The sequence below is a fragment of the Lutjanus erythropterus genome, chromosome 11, assembly GCF_056507025.1.
Source record: "Lutjanus erythropterus isolate fLutEry1 chromosome 11, fLutEry1.hap2, whole genome shotgun sequence".
NCBI classification, from domain to species: domain Eukaryota; kingdom Metazoa; phylum Chordata; class Actinopteri; order Lutjaniformes; family Lutjanidae; genus Lutjanus; species Lutjanus erythropterus.
This window is the reverse complement of record NC_139327.1, coordinates 15,993,241-16,011,727: the sequence shown is the minus strand read 5'-3', so window position 1 is coordinate 16,011,727 and position 18,487 is coordinate 15,993,241. Positions and strand designations below refer to the sequence as shown.

Here is an 18,487-nt window from a genome sequence, read left to right as displayed (position 1 = left end):
TACCAAATAGAAACCTGTAAGGAACTTTCCAGGAATGTGATGGGAACATTATGTATTAGCTGGGCTATGGTTGAATAATAAGGGAAATGGATGGTCCCGACATAGCTGACTAAGCAAAGCTACGCAAACAGAGCAGCAATAATTAAAATCTAATGTGTGTGACAGGATGTTGAGTGAACAAAATTAATCCACCCTCTGTTTGATTAAACACTAGGAGATTGTATCTAAGTGGAAAAAAATGGTCAGAAGATTACATACTAATACATTTCAGGGCTTCATAATAAGCAAAGGTGAAGTGTGGTGTGAGGTGAGAGCAGGCAGAGTGGAGGGTGTTTTGTCGGGTGTGGAGCTCTAAGTGAGAGACAGTGTGTCCAGGCTGCGGGCTCACCGCTCTCCTCTCCAGGCCCCTCCACTGGAGTATCAATGCAGCAGCGGTGGGAACTCTTCCAGAACTGCAATAAGAAAAAAAAAAAAAAAAAAACAACAGCATTTTGCTGCAGAAAGACAGGGTGCTGCTGCAGACCTGTGCAGGACCACACACGGACAGTCATACTCACACAGACATAACCACATCGTATGAACTGTACAGGTATGCATTACTATGTGTACCATGTTATCATTCATAGATGACATGAAGGTGCCGCCTCAGCTTTTAAAAGCACATGGATATGATATATTTACTCTTACTGCAGCAAAATGTGTGCTGCTCCAAAGGAAAGAGACAAGGACACACGTCTCATCATTTTACCTAAGAACATCAGTACAGCACTGTAAAAAATTACTCTGCTTTCAAAAAACCTTTAGTAGAATAAAGACAAATTACCAGCAAAATATGACATTATTAGATTTCTATATTAATTTTATAGTTACTGCTGTACTTTACATGCAGTAAAGAGAGGGGCTGAGCTTCCTATAAAGGTTCACAAGATAAATCTAGGGGGTCATATGTGACCTTGGTGCTCCATGCACACAGACATGTACATGTACATGGCATGTACACACAAATACAAATGTGGCTTGTTTTTCTTTTTTTACCTGTAGTGGAAAGTTTGTACAGTGAAAAGCACAGTTTGTGTAAATATTCGATTTAAGTATTTGCCCTGGGCAAAGATGTTCTCATCCTAGGCATATACAGTAAACACCCACGTGATCATGAAAACACCCATAAAATGCAAATTGCTGCTGTATAACAGATTTTAAAAAAGCATTTGTATAAAGGTTAGTGCCAAGAAACTTGTGTGTCTGAGTCATGGAGCGTACAGATTGCTGAGGTCATATATGGGGCAACAAAAGAAGAAAATTTGCATTCATTTAGGACTTTTCTCTAATTTTTGCTTTTGGGGGTGAAATTAAGGCTAATTTCAGCCACAAACTGCTTTATGTTACGTATCAGTGCATTGCTTTTCCGTCCACAGAAAAAGAAAGTGCTAAAAACCTCTAAAAACCTATTCTTCAAAAGGCAACTGCTGAGCCATATAAAGTATAAAGTATCATGAATACTCAAATGAAATACAAGTATTTCAATATTGTACTAGAGTACAGAACAGAAATATTACTTTCCACCACTGCAGAAATGATAAAATACAACTTAATTATGGATGACAATAGTGGATAATAATAAAAAGAAAAAAGTGGTGACTACTGATGAACAAAACTGTAACCCAAAGTGTTTTGTTGCTTACCCATCATTAGCTGTTCCTTTCTTTTGCTGATCCTTTTCTTTAAAAAGTTAATTAAGTGCAAGTGGTCGTAATCTCATGTCATAGTCCTTGGAAATATATTTAACAACAAAAACAACAGCTCAACCCATTCATACAAAAGAAAGAACCTGTTTAACTACACACGTCTCAGTTTTGTGTATCTTGTTTTAAGAGGGTGGCTATAAAGGCACGAACTGTTTGTTGTTTAAAGAAAAAAAAATAAACTAAAGGACTAAGACAAAATAGAGAAGATACCACCAGGGGGTGATATGTCCTCTTTTGTTGTTTTTATGAATTTATGCTCCAGTCACAGCACCAGAAGGGCTCTCTCAGATTTTCCAGTGAGCTGCAGTGTGAGATATATTCATGTTTGTTCAGTATGCGTCAAAAATATCGGACTGACATTATTTAAACCTGTTTCAAATACAAATCAACTCATTTCAAGACATACGTAGCTTCATAGGAGAGCTCTTGAAAAAAGTTGATCAAATGTCAGACAAACAGATTTTTGCTCTGTTAGAAAAGAAAAAGTGCATAAAATGCTTTATTCAGCTGTTGTGAGGCCAGGAAGTAAGACTGTGGAACTCATTGTCATGTATGACACATAAAGGTGTGGTTGGTATTTCACACTCACCCACACAATCTGTTCACCTAAGAGCTGCCCTGTTACCACACACACACTTTTTAATCAAAGTACACTTCATGCTACTTATTAATTATAAAAACAGTTCTTTATTCCAGAGTTGCTAAATAAAGATATATTATGACAATATCAGGACTTGAGCTTAAAAAGTGTAAAGTTATTTATACTATATACAACATGAAAATACAAAATCACTTGTGCAATGTTGCCAATGTAGTAAACACTTGCTTTCATTGTCACTCATTGATCTTGTGGTGAACTTTTTGGAAAACAAAAATAAAGCACATATTCTCCTGTTGTTTCTCACTTCAATTTCTGATTAGCCTCCTCTCAGCTGATGTTTTTAGAAATTAAACAGGAGAAACATTCAAATTGGCAACACCGCTGTTGGACAAACACCGTCATTGCTTTTAACAATGAGCTGAATTAATCAGGCTCATCTCTTTAAAAATCTACAGTTCATATATTCAATATGAAAATTCATTTTTTTTCACAACATTGATCTAAGGCAGTAGATTTCCAGCAGCAGCAATCTGGATATCAAGTCAGATTAGTAAAAAGATGGGGCAGTTCACCACACAGTCCAAAACACATATTTCTGCTCTTACCTGTAGTGTCATTTATCCATCTAGATTGTTTTGGTGTGAGTTGCAGAGTTTTGGAGATATTGGCCACATTTTTTAGTGCTTTAAGTGTCACAAGCCAAGTAAGTGTCATCTAGTTCCATTATATTCAAGAGAAGGCATACATTCTTATGATATCTCCAAAACTTGGCAGCTCACACTTAGACAATCCAGGTGGACGCACAGCACCGCAGGTAAGAGGAAAAACATGAATTTTTGATTGAACTGTTCCTTTATGGTTACAGCAGTCACATATAACAAACCAGACTCTCATAGATCAAACACAGACATTAAAGGGGAGCTCCACAGATTTACACATCTGTTTAGATGTTTAGGAGTTCTACTGCATATGTGTATCAAGTCTGATAACTTGCCTCTAGTGATGCCACTTGAGTCAGCATCAGTTGGGACTACAAGTCTGAAAATGAAATATATATATTTCTATATATCTGGGTGTGTGGAGATAGAAAAAGAGAGGTTACCAGACCTCTGTAACCCACTCCTTCATCTCTGCTTGATGCTAGTCACTCAAGGCTACATTAGCTACCATTAGCTGATAGTGCCTATTAGCATAGCACACCAGATTCTCTGACCAGACCAAATGAGTTGCATTATAGGTAATGTAGGCACCCACTTTTGATAAGGAAAAAGTCTGCATTTAATGAAACAATATGATATCTCTGGTTCTACTGTATTAATTTCGATGCTTTCTAAACAACGCTCCATCATGATTATAAGAGTGCAACGCTAAATTGGTTGAGCACTATTCTAGCATCTACTGTACAGTATTAATGTAATTCAGTGACCAAAATACACTGAACTCTTAACAAGTGGAATAAATTACATATCATCTCAACATTCAGTGTAAATGAATGGAAAAAAGACTGATGTCAAAATGGGAATGGGATGTTCATTTAAAGGTCCAGTGTGTAAGATTTACAGGGAATCTATTGGTACATTGTTACAGACATGGAATATTATGTTCATAAGAATGTTTTCATTATTGTGCAGTCACCTATGAAAAAGAATTGTTTTGTTCTCGTTACCTTAGAATTAGCCGTTTATATCCACACTGGGTTCCACAAAGGCTGTCATGTTGCAACACCATGATTTTGCAGAAGCCCAGAACAGCCAAACCTAACACTGACTCCAGATGCGGCCTTTCGAATTTTTCACAAGTTGCTCTCCCACCATATGTTCTCCTACACTTTTGGAAGGGGAGGGTGAGGTGAGCAGCCCTCAGTTGTTTGCAATCTACAACCTCACCACTAGATGCCACTAAATTCTACACACTGGTCCTTTAATCATCACCAAAATCATCGTCGTCATCATCGTCGTCGTCGTCATCATCGTCGTCGTCGTCATCCTCTTCAAGACCTTCCTCTTCCTCATCATCTCCACTGCTGGGTTCAGACTCTTCATCGTCTGAGCTATCAGCTTCTTTCTTAGGCATCACAGCTTTCAGGTGAACTGCCTCTTCAGGTAAACTGACGCGACGCCCGCAAAACAAATTCATACACACACAAACACGCACACACACACACGTAAACAATGAGACAGGCTATTCATGGATATCTGGCCACATGGAAAGTGAAGCAAATGAAATAAGAGGCCCACACTGGTTTACCTTAGTAAACATTCACTGCCAAAATTACAGAGATAGAGACTTCAAAGAATACAATACCCAGAATCCTCAGCTTGAAATAAACCCAGTCAGAGTAACCACAGAGAATCGCTGCTTCCTTCCGTGAACAAAGATGACCAAAACATCAGTTCATGAACATTTTTCGACCAAAACCACTTCAGTTTCTCTGGGTTTAAGATCTCTAAAACTCTTAACCTGCATTCACAAATTTAAGTGGCACATGATTGTGAAGCAGTAGTGGTTAATGCAGCTGCTAGTTACAGAGAAAAAACGAAGGGCTCTTTCCAGAAAAAGTTTATCCGCTCTTATCTTCCATAGGGATAGTGCTTTTTATTTGATGTGGGGTTGCATGAGATTCTTATCCATGGTCAGCGTGTTATGTACGGTAGATGGCCAGTACCAGTACCAGTATAGGAAGCTAAGCAAATGACTGCTGTGGACAGGGTCAGCAATAAAAAGTGTTCTGGCCACCTACAAAAAACATCAGTATCATTTTAAGTGTTCGCTGTGTGTCAAATATTTTCAACACACAGATGGATATACACCATTATATAAGCCAAATATTGTTCTTTCTCTATCAACTAGACTCCTTTGGCAAAGAAAAATCTATTTTACCTTGCAGACCACAGTAGTTGCTTGTCTATCACTGCCTTAATCTGTTGGTTCATTGTTTGCCTTTGGTGAATGTGAACTAACCTTTTAAAACACTTAAGCCACACAATAACACCAATTAACTTAACAGTAGACCAGCAACTCCCGTGTTCTCCAAGGTAATATTCTTGATTTCAGCTATGGAGTTTGGTTGGTTTGGAAAGAACAGAATTTGGCTTATATTGTGGTAGTTTCCTGTCAGAGAATGATGTCTGACAGCAAAGTAAAGCAGTGAAAAAGCAGCGAAAAAATTTGGTGGCTAGATGTCCAGGTGCCTAAAAAACATTTTGCTGCTGACTACAGCAGTACATCACTTAGCTTCTGTACTGGTGCTCCTCTCCACTTCCCCAAACCGGGGGTGTGCCAACTGCCACCTACTGTAGCTAATACAAAAGACTATCAATACATACCTCATACAGCCCCACTACATATAACAGGAACTATCCCTTTAAAACCCTCACTTGTAGAAAATAGAAAGGACATGAATATTCACGGCAGCAGTATCACATGAAATGCTCTTTAGGGATAAAATCGATTATATATTTCAAGGGATGATTCAGTCAAATAAAAAATAACTAATGATTTGATGTGTTTAACTGGTTATTCCATGGTAATATTATAAAAGAACAAATCAACATTGGTACAGTCAACACTGCTGCAGTGAATTGAAGATTGAAGCTCAAGAACAGCATTTAGTTAGAAAATCCCTCCATATTTACACCTCCTGCTCTACAGTTTAAAAAAACTCTGAATTAAGTTAGTAATTACAATCACTGGCAACTTTTAGTAAAAACATAAAAGTGTATAAAGTTTTACAGTTATACATTATATCTCTAATACTGAAGTAATAAAGTAATATGATATCAGGGGTTCACATTGGAGTGCAAACATGGAAGAAGAAGATGCCTTTCCACCCTTAACTTTCATTTGTCTTTTCCAGCAGAGTGGACCCAAACAGCCAACCAGACTCCACACCAGGCCCAAGAAGAAGCTGAGCGGAGGAGCTCCGGCTCTCTGGCCCTCACCACACGGTCGGGTCCTTCCATTCCTGCTCCCGCGGGTTCAGCTCAATGTCGTTGCTCATGCGCTTCCTCCTGTAGAACCTCACTGCCACAAAGATGCCAAGGAGGATCAGGATTACAACACAGGCGCCTCCGACCGCTGCCGCCAGGATGCTGATCTCGGAGAGAGAAGCTAGAAGCAGCAAGAGCGAAACAAAACACAGATACCATTAAAACAGAAAATACAACAGTGTCACAGTGATTGAACACACTTCAAGCATTCATTTGCTTAAAGGTTCAATCCAGATATTTTGGACAGGGGTTGTTTGAGGTGCTTATAGTAGTATATCACCTACAGTAAATGGTTGTCAGCACGCCTTATGTTGGAAGAAGCAGCAGGAGTACCACAGTAGGAAGCTAAGCGATGTACTGCTATGGACATGGTAAGCAGGAAAATGTATTTTAGAGTGAAGTGCACACTATATTTAGAATACTTTCACTGCTTTACCTTGCCATCAGACAGCCTTTTCTGATGGGAAAATGCCATTATAAAACTCAAATATAGCTCTCTCCAAAGCCACCAGACTCCATTGTAAAATCAGTAATTTTACCTTGAAAAACATGGGAGTTGTTGGTCTACAGGTGCTCAGCCTGTTAGTTTGTTTGTGTTTTTGTGTGACTTCTATGTTTTAAAAGGTCAGTTTGACTTCAGCACAGTCACACAATAACACAAACTAACTAACAGATCAAGGTAGCAATAAACCACGAACCCCTGTGTTTGTTGAAGTAAAATCTCTGCTTTGGTTGCATTGGTGAGAGTGAAATTTGTCTTGGTTTCCCATCAGAAAAGGCTGTCTGACAACAAGGTAAAGGAGTGAAAATATTCTAAATATAGCTTACACATAAAAGTGACATTGATTTTCTTAGTTAGGCTTTGGCCTAGGCCTTCAGGTGACTAAAATACATTTTGTTGCTGACCTTGTCCAAAGCAATATATTGCTTAGCTTCCTACACCAGTACTTCTGCTGCTTTCCCAAACTCAGCCTGTATCAACCAACATCTATTATAATTACTGACCCTGACCTCTGACCTCCCTGTGGAAGGCCTGAGTATTACAGCAGTATTTTTCAACAAGGACCAATAAAGACCCACCATCGATATACATATTGAAAACAGTGATGATGATGCCTGACAAGTACAATTAAGTTAAAAGGTCCTCCAACACTGATGTAGTACACTTGATGCTGAAGAAATGTGACAGACCAAAAATTAGTCTTCCCAGCATGCAATGCTGCCAGTCTAACCTTTGTTGACGACTTTGAGGATGATCTCTCCATTACTGCCGTGCACATCTGGACGGTTGCGCACCTGGCAGATGTAGGTGCCATTAAAGGTCGGAGGTACCTCATGTAGGGTGATGGAGACGTCTCGTCTCATAATATCTCCAGACCACACCGCATGGCCTTTAAATCGCCCTTGCTGGGGAGGGTACGGTACCTCGTGGTAATAAAACACCTGACACACAAGCACACACACACAATCCAGCAAAATGTAGAGAGTTTATAATTCCAAACAAATTAGCAAGCAGGAGGAACAGCTGCTGTGGTGACGTCAGTAGCTGCCTCTGAGGAACAATTCCTGAGCAACTATCACTTGCTAAACTATGAGGTTCAGTACATATGTTTAATAACCACCAAAAGCCATATTAACATAGTTGTTTCATGCCATTATCTGTGAGCACTGAGGTTTATTTTGCTGTGTAAGTTTCAAACTTTTTGAGTGCCAATGACCTCGTGTTTATTGTGGGATAGTTCCCAGCAAACAGAAGATATGAATGTTGTATGAAATGAGGATATGAGGATAGTCAGAAGTATTGATACTTAAAACACTTTTGCAGCACTGATGGCTACATCACTGAGTCTTGATTTGTAGAGACTGTGGCAAGATAAGCATAGTAGTTACTGAAAGGTTGTGTATTATGTTTGCTGTCAGAGAGGAGAAATAAAAAGTGTGTGAACCTCCACTTACCAAGGATAAATGTTACCTGCAGAAACACTGAACTAGTTGCTAAATAATAGTAGTGATGAAGGATATTGAAGGTCAGTGAAGGAATTGGATATATCTCTGACTCCATCAGTGAAAAGTGTAGCTGCAGCTACTGGTAAGCTATACTGTGTCATCTCTGAAGTTTTTTTTTTTTTTTACCTTTTGACATGTGGAAGACAATTTCAATTCAGCATTTAAATTCTGATACATATACATTTGATAGTATTTAAAGTACAAAAGCTATTAAAAAAAAAAGCATAAAAGTGCTAATTCAAGACCTTCATTCAGTCTTGAAATTTGGCTTTCAGCATAACAAAACCTGACAGGTTTTTAAGGTACCTAGGACACTCTTCCTGTTTGCCGTGGTATCAAAGACAAATAAAAAATATTGTATCAAGGTTTAAAATTCTGGTGACAACATTAGTATGCACAGCATAAAGTAATGTGCAGCATGTACAGCAACTGTATTAGCTGAAAGCAGACCAGCTACGGGCTCTTCTCTTCTGTATTTGATATATTTTCTCCTGCGGGTCACTATCTCTGTTTGAATTTTGCAGATTGCACACTGAGAGCTGTCAAAAGAGGGCACATACAGCGAGTGTCTAATGTTACAAGAATGGAGACGATAAAAATGAATCAAATATGGTATTACTTAGAATTGAAACGATCAGCACTTTAAGGCCAAATAAAAATCATGACTAGATTTCAAGACATATTTAAAGCATTTTCATAAAAACATAGTTTCTACACACCGACTCCTCCGATCCTGAAGTTAGGGGACGGAAGTTCCAGGACACAGTGACGGACTGGAGCGACACCGGGTGAGTGGAAGTGAAGGTGCACTTCAGTCTCACATTTGTCCCGTTGACTGCTTCCACCTCACTCGGAGTGTAAATTTCTATCCCACTGACATGCTGCACCCCTGTGAAAAAGACAACAAAGTGGGAAAAATATTAACGTAACATTTCAAACTCCTCCACGCCTAACTCATTCACAGAACAGTTATATTTCAAACTACACAGGAGACTTCATTACTTTTTTAATCCCTCCGTTTCAGAGCAATTCATTAAACCATGAAAACAAGAGCAGAGCTGTTTGCACCAGACATACTTTAGCTCTCACTGTTTATTTAACACAGAAATGTCCTTGACTGTTAAGAGCGAGGTGACACAGTTCTCTGCTGTTCATTCTTTGTAGATATATACAGTGACTATCAGTTTTTTGTCTTGACAAATGCCTACAATATTTTCTGCACCCCTCTTTGAGATTGTGAGACCTCATTTTAGACTTTTCTACATGAACTCACTTCAGTGCAAACATGAAAGCAAAAATTCAAATAATGCCATAACTGCTACGCCTACTATTGGTTAATGATTGCAGGTGAGTCCAAGTACAGAGCGTCAGACTGACACGGTCTTTATAAGTGCCTTAAAAACACAGAAAATATTTTATTATTTGAAAAGAGCATGCTTGGATGTTTGTTATTTAACATTTGTTCAATAATTCATCTTATTAGTGACCAAAAAATATTTTTTAGTACTCATGACCCAAGAAGGAGCAGGAAGAAGGAAAGAAATCTTATATTACCTACTGCTTTTTTGATAATAATTTAACAATATCATTATAATATAGATGGCCTAATTTTGATAGGTAACTTAAAAATTCAACAATACTTAAATACAGCCAATGACAGTCATATTAACATTACTCAGTAAGTTCTTAATGTCCCATTGTTTTTTCTCTATAAATGTTCTTAAATTGAATAATATTTGAGCAACATTTCAAATGATTATCTGGAGAATTCCAGAGTTTCACTCCATCGACTCAATCAGACATTTGCTTTAATGTACATGCATACAAACTTTTGAAACTAAATTTCCTTGTACAATCCTCATCATCTCATTTTAATATAAACACTCTTTTAGACTTACAGGTAATAATCTATTTCTGACTAACAGTGCTTTTAAATTAGATAAATCTTTTAATTTCAACACATGATCTGATACACAGCCTGCTGGTATGATCTCTTGCATTCACCTTATTTATAAATCCTATAATGCACACAAATATTTAATATTTATTATGTATGTGTTGGCCAACACCTCTGCAGTATCCAAAATATGAAAGAACAAGTGCACAGCACAGTAAAATCTAAAGTGCAGTAATAGCTGAAGTATCCTTTTCTTTGTTTAAAACTGAAATCCTTTTACACAATCTTGTCTTTATATATTCTATACGAGGTTTTCTGGTAAATCACGGTTAGGTTCACTACAGTATCTCCTTTGAGGGATGTGGTAAACTTAACTAGTGGATCACACTGTCAGCTACAGTGATGAGCAGACCTGCAGACTCAAGCATTCCTGCTAATAAACCACAAAGAAGAAGAGGTAGCCAAGAATGTTCTGTAATCCAAGACAACGAGGGATAAAGTCAAACGTATGACTGTAGAAACAGGAACAGGATAACAGTATTTAGCAGGACATGGTCAGCTTCTCTGTATGGACAACCTACAGGGACTCGCTTATTGTCATAAAGAAACTCAATACCCAATTTGATCCAATTAACAAATCAAAAACTAACCCATCTCTAAGGTCTGCTTACTGACATTGGACAATTTATAGAGGTTAAAACACTTTAAAATAAAAGTAATTTAAATAAATCTGAAATTAGCGCGCACAAATGAAGCATCCAAACAAGTTCAGGTGTCAGCCAATGAGAGAACTTTTAGGAAATTGTAGTAATCCAGAAATTGTAGTATTTATTTTCATTCAATTTGTACATGTATGCCTTTATTCACTTTTCATTTCTTTGTCACTTTTTCTGTTTATCAATATCAGTATTTCACTCAGGTGCAATATCATTTCAACAATGCAGTATCAATATTTATGTGCAGTATTTCTTGACTTGATTGTTTCTTGATTGGGCGTGGTGTTTGAGATCATTTAGGGGCATCATATAGGACGCCTTGGCAGATGACATTTTTCCTTGAATACAAAAACCTGAACAATAAACTGGTGTTTTATGAGCACAAATTAAATATTTCCCCATTTAATCTATTTAGATCATGTATCAGATTCTAAAAATTTATTGCTAAAACTATGTTTTTAGTGATGATTTATCTCATATTAACAGGTTGGTGTGGCTTCTTGTTGACACTTCTCGGAGTTCCTTTCTGTTTGACAGTACAGTGCAGTATTTGCCTCACACTGATTGAGCAATAAAAATGTATCAGCCTCATAAAACTTGTATGAGCTTGTTTAACAGCCTACAACCGAGCCAGAATGAACCATAGTGGAAATTCATCCTCTTACCTTTACAAACAATCTACAAACTGTTTCTGCTTGTTAATGCATTATTCTGTTGTGGTTCAACTATGAAAAATATGTTACATTCAAAGGATAAACATGGTTTTCTACTTTAGTATCCTGACATGATTGCTTGCCTCCAGCGAACTCCTGGATGATTTTAACCTGTCCTGTCAACATGATGTGATCGAAATTGTTCAGTTCATAAGCTATATGCAGTTTATTTTCTCAGAAACAATTTCATGGAAATATATTTCATGGATATATATTTATGGATACCATTTATTTATGGATCATTACCAGGAAAAGGTTTATGTTGCAATATGAACATTCAAAAGTCAACAGTTTCGTTTCCAGATAATGATGGATTACTTTTGCAACAGTCAAATCTAAGTGATTTTAAAAACAAATTAAGCAAAAACAACATGCAATAAAAATATTATAACATTTATATTTTACCTTCTTTTAACTGCAGATCTTATATTTGTGATGAGAAAGAAAACCATGTACGAAAAGCATTGTGACCACAAGATTTTCAACATGTCCAGAGAAAAAAAAAAGAATTCAACTTAAAAGAGTTGTCATCAGCTCTTGGCTGGATAGTTGAGCTGCTGTTTCCAAATTTAAATCTCTGCATGTAACAGACCATAAGTTTTATTGGCGAAAACTCTACAGGATCCTCAAACTGTCATGACGGAGAACGTTCTGTTTGCTGAAGGTGAAAGCTGTGCATGTGATTGGCCATATGTGTCACAGCCTCTAACCAACACACCTATACTTTAATATTTCTAGAGCTGCAATGATTATCAAGTAATTGATTATTAATCGATTATTAAATTAATGGCCAACTAATTTGATAATGGATTCATCAGTTTGAGTCATTCTTAAAGAAAAAAAGTCAAATTTCTCAGATTGCAGCTTTTTAAATGTGAATATTTCTGGTCTCTTCACTCCTCTCTGACAGTAAACTGAATACTTTTGGGTTGTGAACAAAACAAGACATTTTAGGACATCAACTTGGTCTTTGATATTTACCAATTGACATTTTTCATAGTTTTCTGACATTATATAGATCAAAAAACTAATTGATTAATCCAGAAAATAATTGACAAATTAATCGACTATTAAAATAATCGCTAGCTGCAGCCCTAAATATTTCCACACAAGTTTTAGACTTAATTATATGTGACCCTGCATCTCTTGGTTGTTTATTCATTAATACCGTGATTTTCAACCACTGTGCTGTGGCACACTAGTGTGCCGTGAGACTGTCAGTCTGTCATCTCCCAATACTCTGCCAATCACCAGCATGCACGGGTTGTTCACGAGTGTGCGTGATGGTGATTGGTGGAGTAGAGGGGGGGGGGTGCACAATGCCTGCAATGTAGTGTCTGGCAGACATTGTTTAAATACTCTTCCAGGTCAGTGGGTGGCAGTAGGGAGCGCAATAGTGACTTTAATAGAATTAGTGATTTGTGCTAGAGGTGGCAGTGACATTATGCTTGGTGTGTGGGGAAAAGCTATCCAACAGCGCCATGGTCCCAAGCAAGCTTAAACATCACCTGCAAATGAAGAAAATTAAAACGAGAAGTTGTCGCTTTATTTCCCCTCAACCTTCATTGAATGCTTTGACTGGGTTAGGGACACATAGCTCAGCAGCAGTTTTTGGAAATTGCATGAGGAACTAACTGAACTGAGACAAAACTGTGCTAAACTAAGCTTTGCTGATCTACCTGTGGACAGTTTTTGGTTGACTGCTGCCAAGGAGTTCCTCATTCTGGCGAACAGAGCTATTTGGACATTACTTCCATTTCCCACAACATGTGAGCTGAGATACACCGTTGTATCCAGGGCAGCCTCCCCTCTTATAAATATGTCCCTGCATGCATGATCAGTAAGCCCATCAAAATCATTTTATTATTAACTGTTGTAATTGTCCAATTACATATCGAAGATCAAATTTGGTCTATTTCTGTGAGGGGGTTTTGGGCAATTTTCTATTGTTCTTTTTTAACCTCCAGTTAATGTTGGATTCATGAAAAGCTCTCCAACACTTTCCTAAGCTTTCCAGGTGAAAACAGTTGATACACTGCAACTAAAAACAGGCCTGAACTATTTGTGGAGTCGTTATAGTTAAGCGTCAGTTTTTCCTGAAGATCCCCTTCAATGGAATGGATTTCTGGGGATATCATGAGTGAATGTGTTTCAAATCCTGCCCCACGTTATCTATCCGCTGTGGCGTCATGAGACTGCTTATCAGACTTACAGCCTTAAATGGGACTTTATTCAGACGTCTACAGTGACGCTCTCATGGCAGGTGCTCTGACTGACTGACTGGCTCTAAACTTTAAAAGTCTACAATCTCTGCCATAGATTCAGCTGTAATTCCAGCACAGGAAGGGCACAGTGTAGTGTAAAAGTCCAGCCCACCACGCCAGGTATTTCCAAGCTTGCCTGTTCAAACAGCTCCTTCATATTCATAACTGGCAGACTGTTTGAGCAAAACAAAATCTCATGCCAGCACAACAGAGAGACGGTATTGTGTCTTCCTTAAAACCAATATACTGTACGTAATCGCTCACTCATCATACAGCTGGGCGCATTTTCAAGTTTCATCACATTTTGACAAAACCTGTTGAAATGAAACTAAAATTATCACTGAATTTCACCACCTGTAATAGCCAACGGTCCAATCAATGCACTCTGTTGGCATGTCTGGATTTGTGGTATAAATTGCTGAGGAATGTCTTATGTCTTGTTCCTTTCAACTAGTAATTCATGCACTCAAGTTACAAAGCATTTCTTTAACTACTACTACTAATTAATGCAAATTTCATTCTCTGAATTAAGTTGTTTATTCTGAGATTTTACTTCAGTGTCTGGCCATCAGGTCAATCAGAGCAGTTTTCCCAAAATAAGATGAATGGTGTCTGAAACGCTGATGTGCATTGCACTAATACACCAATATATTATACAAATATACTTCAAATTTTCTGAAACACAAAGAATCAACACATCTAATCACTGTTCTCTCAAGAGATTACACTGATCAGCACACAGAGGCAGCATCATTTAATTACTCATCTAGGCTGACAAAATGACCTAAACAATAGTCCAGCAGTAAATACCAGTTTGATGTTGCTCATAATGTTCAGACTGTCACGGGTGTAGCTTTAACTCAGTGGTAATTGGCAAAGACACCACTTGCGTATTTTATTGCAAATAAGCCAGTGCTGGAGAGGGTGTACTTTTTCTTTGCTAAAGTAATCTTCCAGCTTTTCCTAAAAATGAACGCCCTCATGATTTTTAAGACCTTTCCCTTCATAAATGGAAGATCTTTGTGGTGTTTGGACTTGATTATGCAAGAATTTAAAATGCTGCCTCATGTTACCTTAAAGGGAAAGTTCAACACAAATCAAAAATCTATATTTTTATGCCTTCACAGCAGCAACAGCTGTGACCAGAGGCATTATGTTTTTGGGTTGTCTGTCCATCCCTCTGTCTGTCCTGTTCCTGTGAACATGATATCTCAAGAACACCTTGATGAAATACAGTACTTTTAGTTCTTTCTCCAAAACTGCGCAACTCACACTAAAACAATCTAGATGGATAAATGCCACTGCAGGTAAGAGGAAAAATATGATTTTTTAAATTTTATTGTGAACTGTCCTTTTAACTCTTTGAATAGTGATTATCAAGCCCCTGGTAAAGCTGCCACATGGTGCTATTATATATATTCAAACAGCAGATAATTTGTATAGATGTGATTACTACATTATAGCAAATAGAAGAAAACGTGTAATTTAGCAAGTTTCCTTCACTTGACACGTCTGAAACAGATTTTCTGCCCATGACTTTAGATGTTACATTTAACTGAGACATTCAGTTTAAGTAAATATTATATATTAATATTATTATATATTATATCATCATCCTCTTTCAAATAATAGTCTATTTTATTACTAAAAAGAAAGAAATAAGAATTTCATGGGGCTTGAATGATCTTTGGTCCACAAAAAAACTTGTATCACAAAGACAAATGTTTAGAAAAATTAGCACATGACTGAAAATGTGTATAATGACAGTGGTGGCCAGTTATTATGGATTTAAGGGGGGACAAGTGATTCACAATGCCTTCTTCGCTTTGTGGGGGAAAAAAAAAATCAAATTGAGAAGTTTTGTCTTCTATATATTCTCTGTCACAGTCAGATTTGAGAGGATTGTTCTTCTCTATAAAACAGGTCTACACACAAAGAAACTGTAACACTATAATGTATATATAATATTATGTAGAATATACATGTATATATAATGGTATGACAATCCAATTTAATATGGTTATCCATGGCCTCAAAAAACTAGGCTACTATACAGCCAACACCTGTGACAGCCATGTATGTAACGTTATAACTTCTGTATGTATATTTATCTGTGAGTACAAATAATTGTCGGCCGACATTTAACTATTGTGACTCTGTTTTAGGTGTAGACAGACTATAGACTCACCAGTAAGACTAGTCTTCGTGTTTTGACCGAGTGAAACTAAACAAGCTCTCCACAGACACTGTCATGGTCCTTGGTGTCCTGCAGTGGGTCATGTTTACAGTCCAAAAATCACTCTTTAACACTATTTTTTTGCGAAGACTGAGGTCGCCTTGTCTTATCCAGGAAGTTGCTGAAACTCACCTGGCACCGTGAATCCTCCCAGGAGAAGCAGAAGCCATATCCGACACATCGGATAAAACATTTATACTGACACAATCCGGCGGGTTAAATCCTCTGTGATAAGTCCCTCTGTGTGCATTTACTGAACGAAGACAGGGACGCAAGTATCACCGCAGACTGATGGCAGGAAAAGACGCTTTTTGTGAATCTACTGTTCCTGGAGACAAAAGTGAATCAACCTGCAAACACACCTGAAGGGCGGCGTTAAGTCGCTCGCTTCTTGCTTAACTTGTTATCCGACACGACACTTCCTCACCCAACCCGAACCTGCCTCTGAATACCTGCACACACTCATTCAGTCTGTGATTCTTCACACAGGAGGACTGATAACTGACATACAGGTCAAATGTTTAATTATACAGTCTCCTGCTGACTGGTACCATCTTGTGGCCGCAGAACTGAATCACAGAATAACCGGTCAGGATCCGTTCAAGTCAAAGGTAAACTAAAGAGACAGTAGTCTGTTTGTTGTGTTCAAGTCGCTGGTCATCCTTGACCAGGAGTTCAGTGACATTTGCCTGTTTTGTCTGTCTTAACAGTGCGCTTCTAGTTAAAGTGGTATCATCAATACTAGAAAATGTGTGTAAAAATGTGTATTTTGTATGATGGCAGTGGTGTTAGTGGCCTGGAGCTTAATAACCATCACTGTGTAAAGGAGTATGCTCATGTTTAGGCTGACTGATTTCTGAAAAATCTAAAAAAAAAAAAAAACAAAAAAAAAAAAAACTTTTGATATTTTAATTATTGTTCAGTTGAGTTTTTTTTTTTTTTTTTTTTTTTGCAAAATTACGTATATGCTAGAACTCGTCCGCAGTAATTTCTCCCTGAATGCCTCTAAAGAAAAAAACAGATACTCTGACAAGTATATCTTACATTTAATATCTCCTTCTGCAGGAAAAACATATATATAATTATGGCAAAAAGAAAGTTTGACTGGTACAGTGTTGTGTTAATTTTCTCGGTTAACACACAACTTAATATGACATATCTGTGCATTTTTGAATTCACAAATGTTTATGTTCCTCATCAGACATGTTTAAGACAGATAAAAAATACTCTGGTTGGAATAATCATTTGTGTCATTATTTTTTCCCCCCAGCATTTCGGGTGCAATTACCAGCAGGTAACATGCTGACATATTTTGGCAGTTGTACCCAGCTTTTTGACTCAGTTTGCCTCAAGACTACACCTTAAAACATCCAGCAAAAGCAAATAAAAAGTCATTTAAATGGATAAGGTATAATACAAATGGCTCAGTGGATAAAAAGTCTACTCTGTGATTCAGTTTCAAGGCAGTGCTTTTGAGCCTGACACAAACCACCTCTGTCCCTAACATCACAAGCAGAATGTTTGTAACTAATATGACCTCATAAACACAGAGTATGTTACAACACAGAACAGATTTTCATGTGACCCGTAAGGTGAAGTAGATCCTTCACGTATAACAACAATTGCACCAATGACTAGAAATTTGTTTTGGTAAATAACCGGTAAATAACCAGCAACACCCTTCACCACAGCATATTCCTGATGAACCAGTCATATAGGTCGAAACCTGCAGAGGAAAAAAGAGGAGGAGGGTTACATTTGTCCCTTAAGCAAAATATAAATACTTTGTACAGGATGTTTACAGCAGCTGTTAAATTCCTGTTAAGTGTGGTTGTAAAGTAGCCTTGTCATAAACATGTTAACTTTGAGTTAATAAACTTATTGACACTAATGTTACAGATGATTCGGCTCCTTTTAGCTAAACTTTTATTTGAATAACAAACTTAGTGGGACGATTTCATTCAGAGATATGATGACTGATGACTATTGTATGTATCACTATACATGCCTGATAATTTTGTATCTTATTCCTCTTTATTCTTCCACTGCAGGGAAGAAGATTCCAGTCCAGAAAGAGGATTTTTTCAGCCCAGGAAGAAAATTTGTACTAAAGTTTTGGTTCAAATTCCAATCCAGGGATTTTTTAAATACATTTTCACTTTTAAAGGAGCAATATTGGCATGAATTGGGCATGCAAAAATGAGTACTGTAGTCCAAATAGTGAGTTGGCGACATAGATAGTCTATTAAATAGTTTAAAATCCTATTTAATATACAACATATAGTTGAAGCAAGTTGTCTCCCCCCGCTGCCTCCTCTC

At 37.5% G+C, this 18,487-nt stretch overlaps 1 protein-coding gene across 2 annotated transcripts; it reads right to left on the bottom strand.

The window, feature by feature from the left end:
* Positions 1-4,048: 4,048 nt before the first annotated feature.
* mpzl2b (myelin protein zero-like 2b) lies at positions 4,049-16,493 on the bottom strand. Of its 2 annotated transcripts, XM_084730957.1 has the most exons (5): positions 16,301-16,493; positions 9,062-9,231; positions 7,568-7,778; positions 6,288-6,456; positions 4,049-4,453 (listed from the first exon to the last, which is right to left on the bottom strand). In XM_084730957.1, the coding sequence occupies exons 1-5, from the start codon at positions 16,359-16,361 to the stop codon at positions 4,267-4,269; spliced, it is 798 nt and encodes a 265-aa protein (XP_084587083.1). In that variant the 5' UTR covers positions 16,362-16,493; the 3' UTR covers positions 4,049-4,266. The 2 variants fall into 2 exon arrangements, with proteins under 2 accessions (XP_084587083.1, XP_084587084.1); XM_084730958.1 differs by lacking the exon at positions 4,049-4,453 and having other exon boundaries at positions 5,557-6,456.
* Between the last annotated feature and the right edge of the window lie 1,994 nt (positions 16,494-18,487).

What these genes read in the sequence shown, in the direction of transcription:
- mpzl2b (XM_084730957.1), bottom strand. Translation starts at nt 16,361, where the DNA reads ATGTTTTATCCGATGTGTCGGATATGGCTTCTGCTTCTCCTGGGAGGA. An exon ending in GGGAGGATTCACGGTGCCAG is followed by an intron (nt 9,232 to 16,300) that starts GTGAGTTTCAGC and finishes TCTTTTTCACAG; the next exon opens with GGGTGCAGCATGTCAGTGGG. An exon ending in CTTCAGGATCGGAGGAGTCG is followed by an intron (nt 7,779 to 9,061) that starts GTGTGTAGAAAC and finishes CTTGTGTGTCAG; the next exon opens with GTGTTTTATTACCACGAGGT.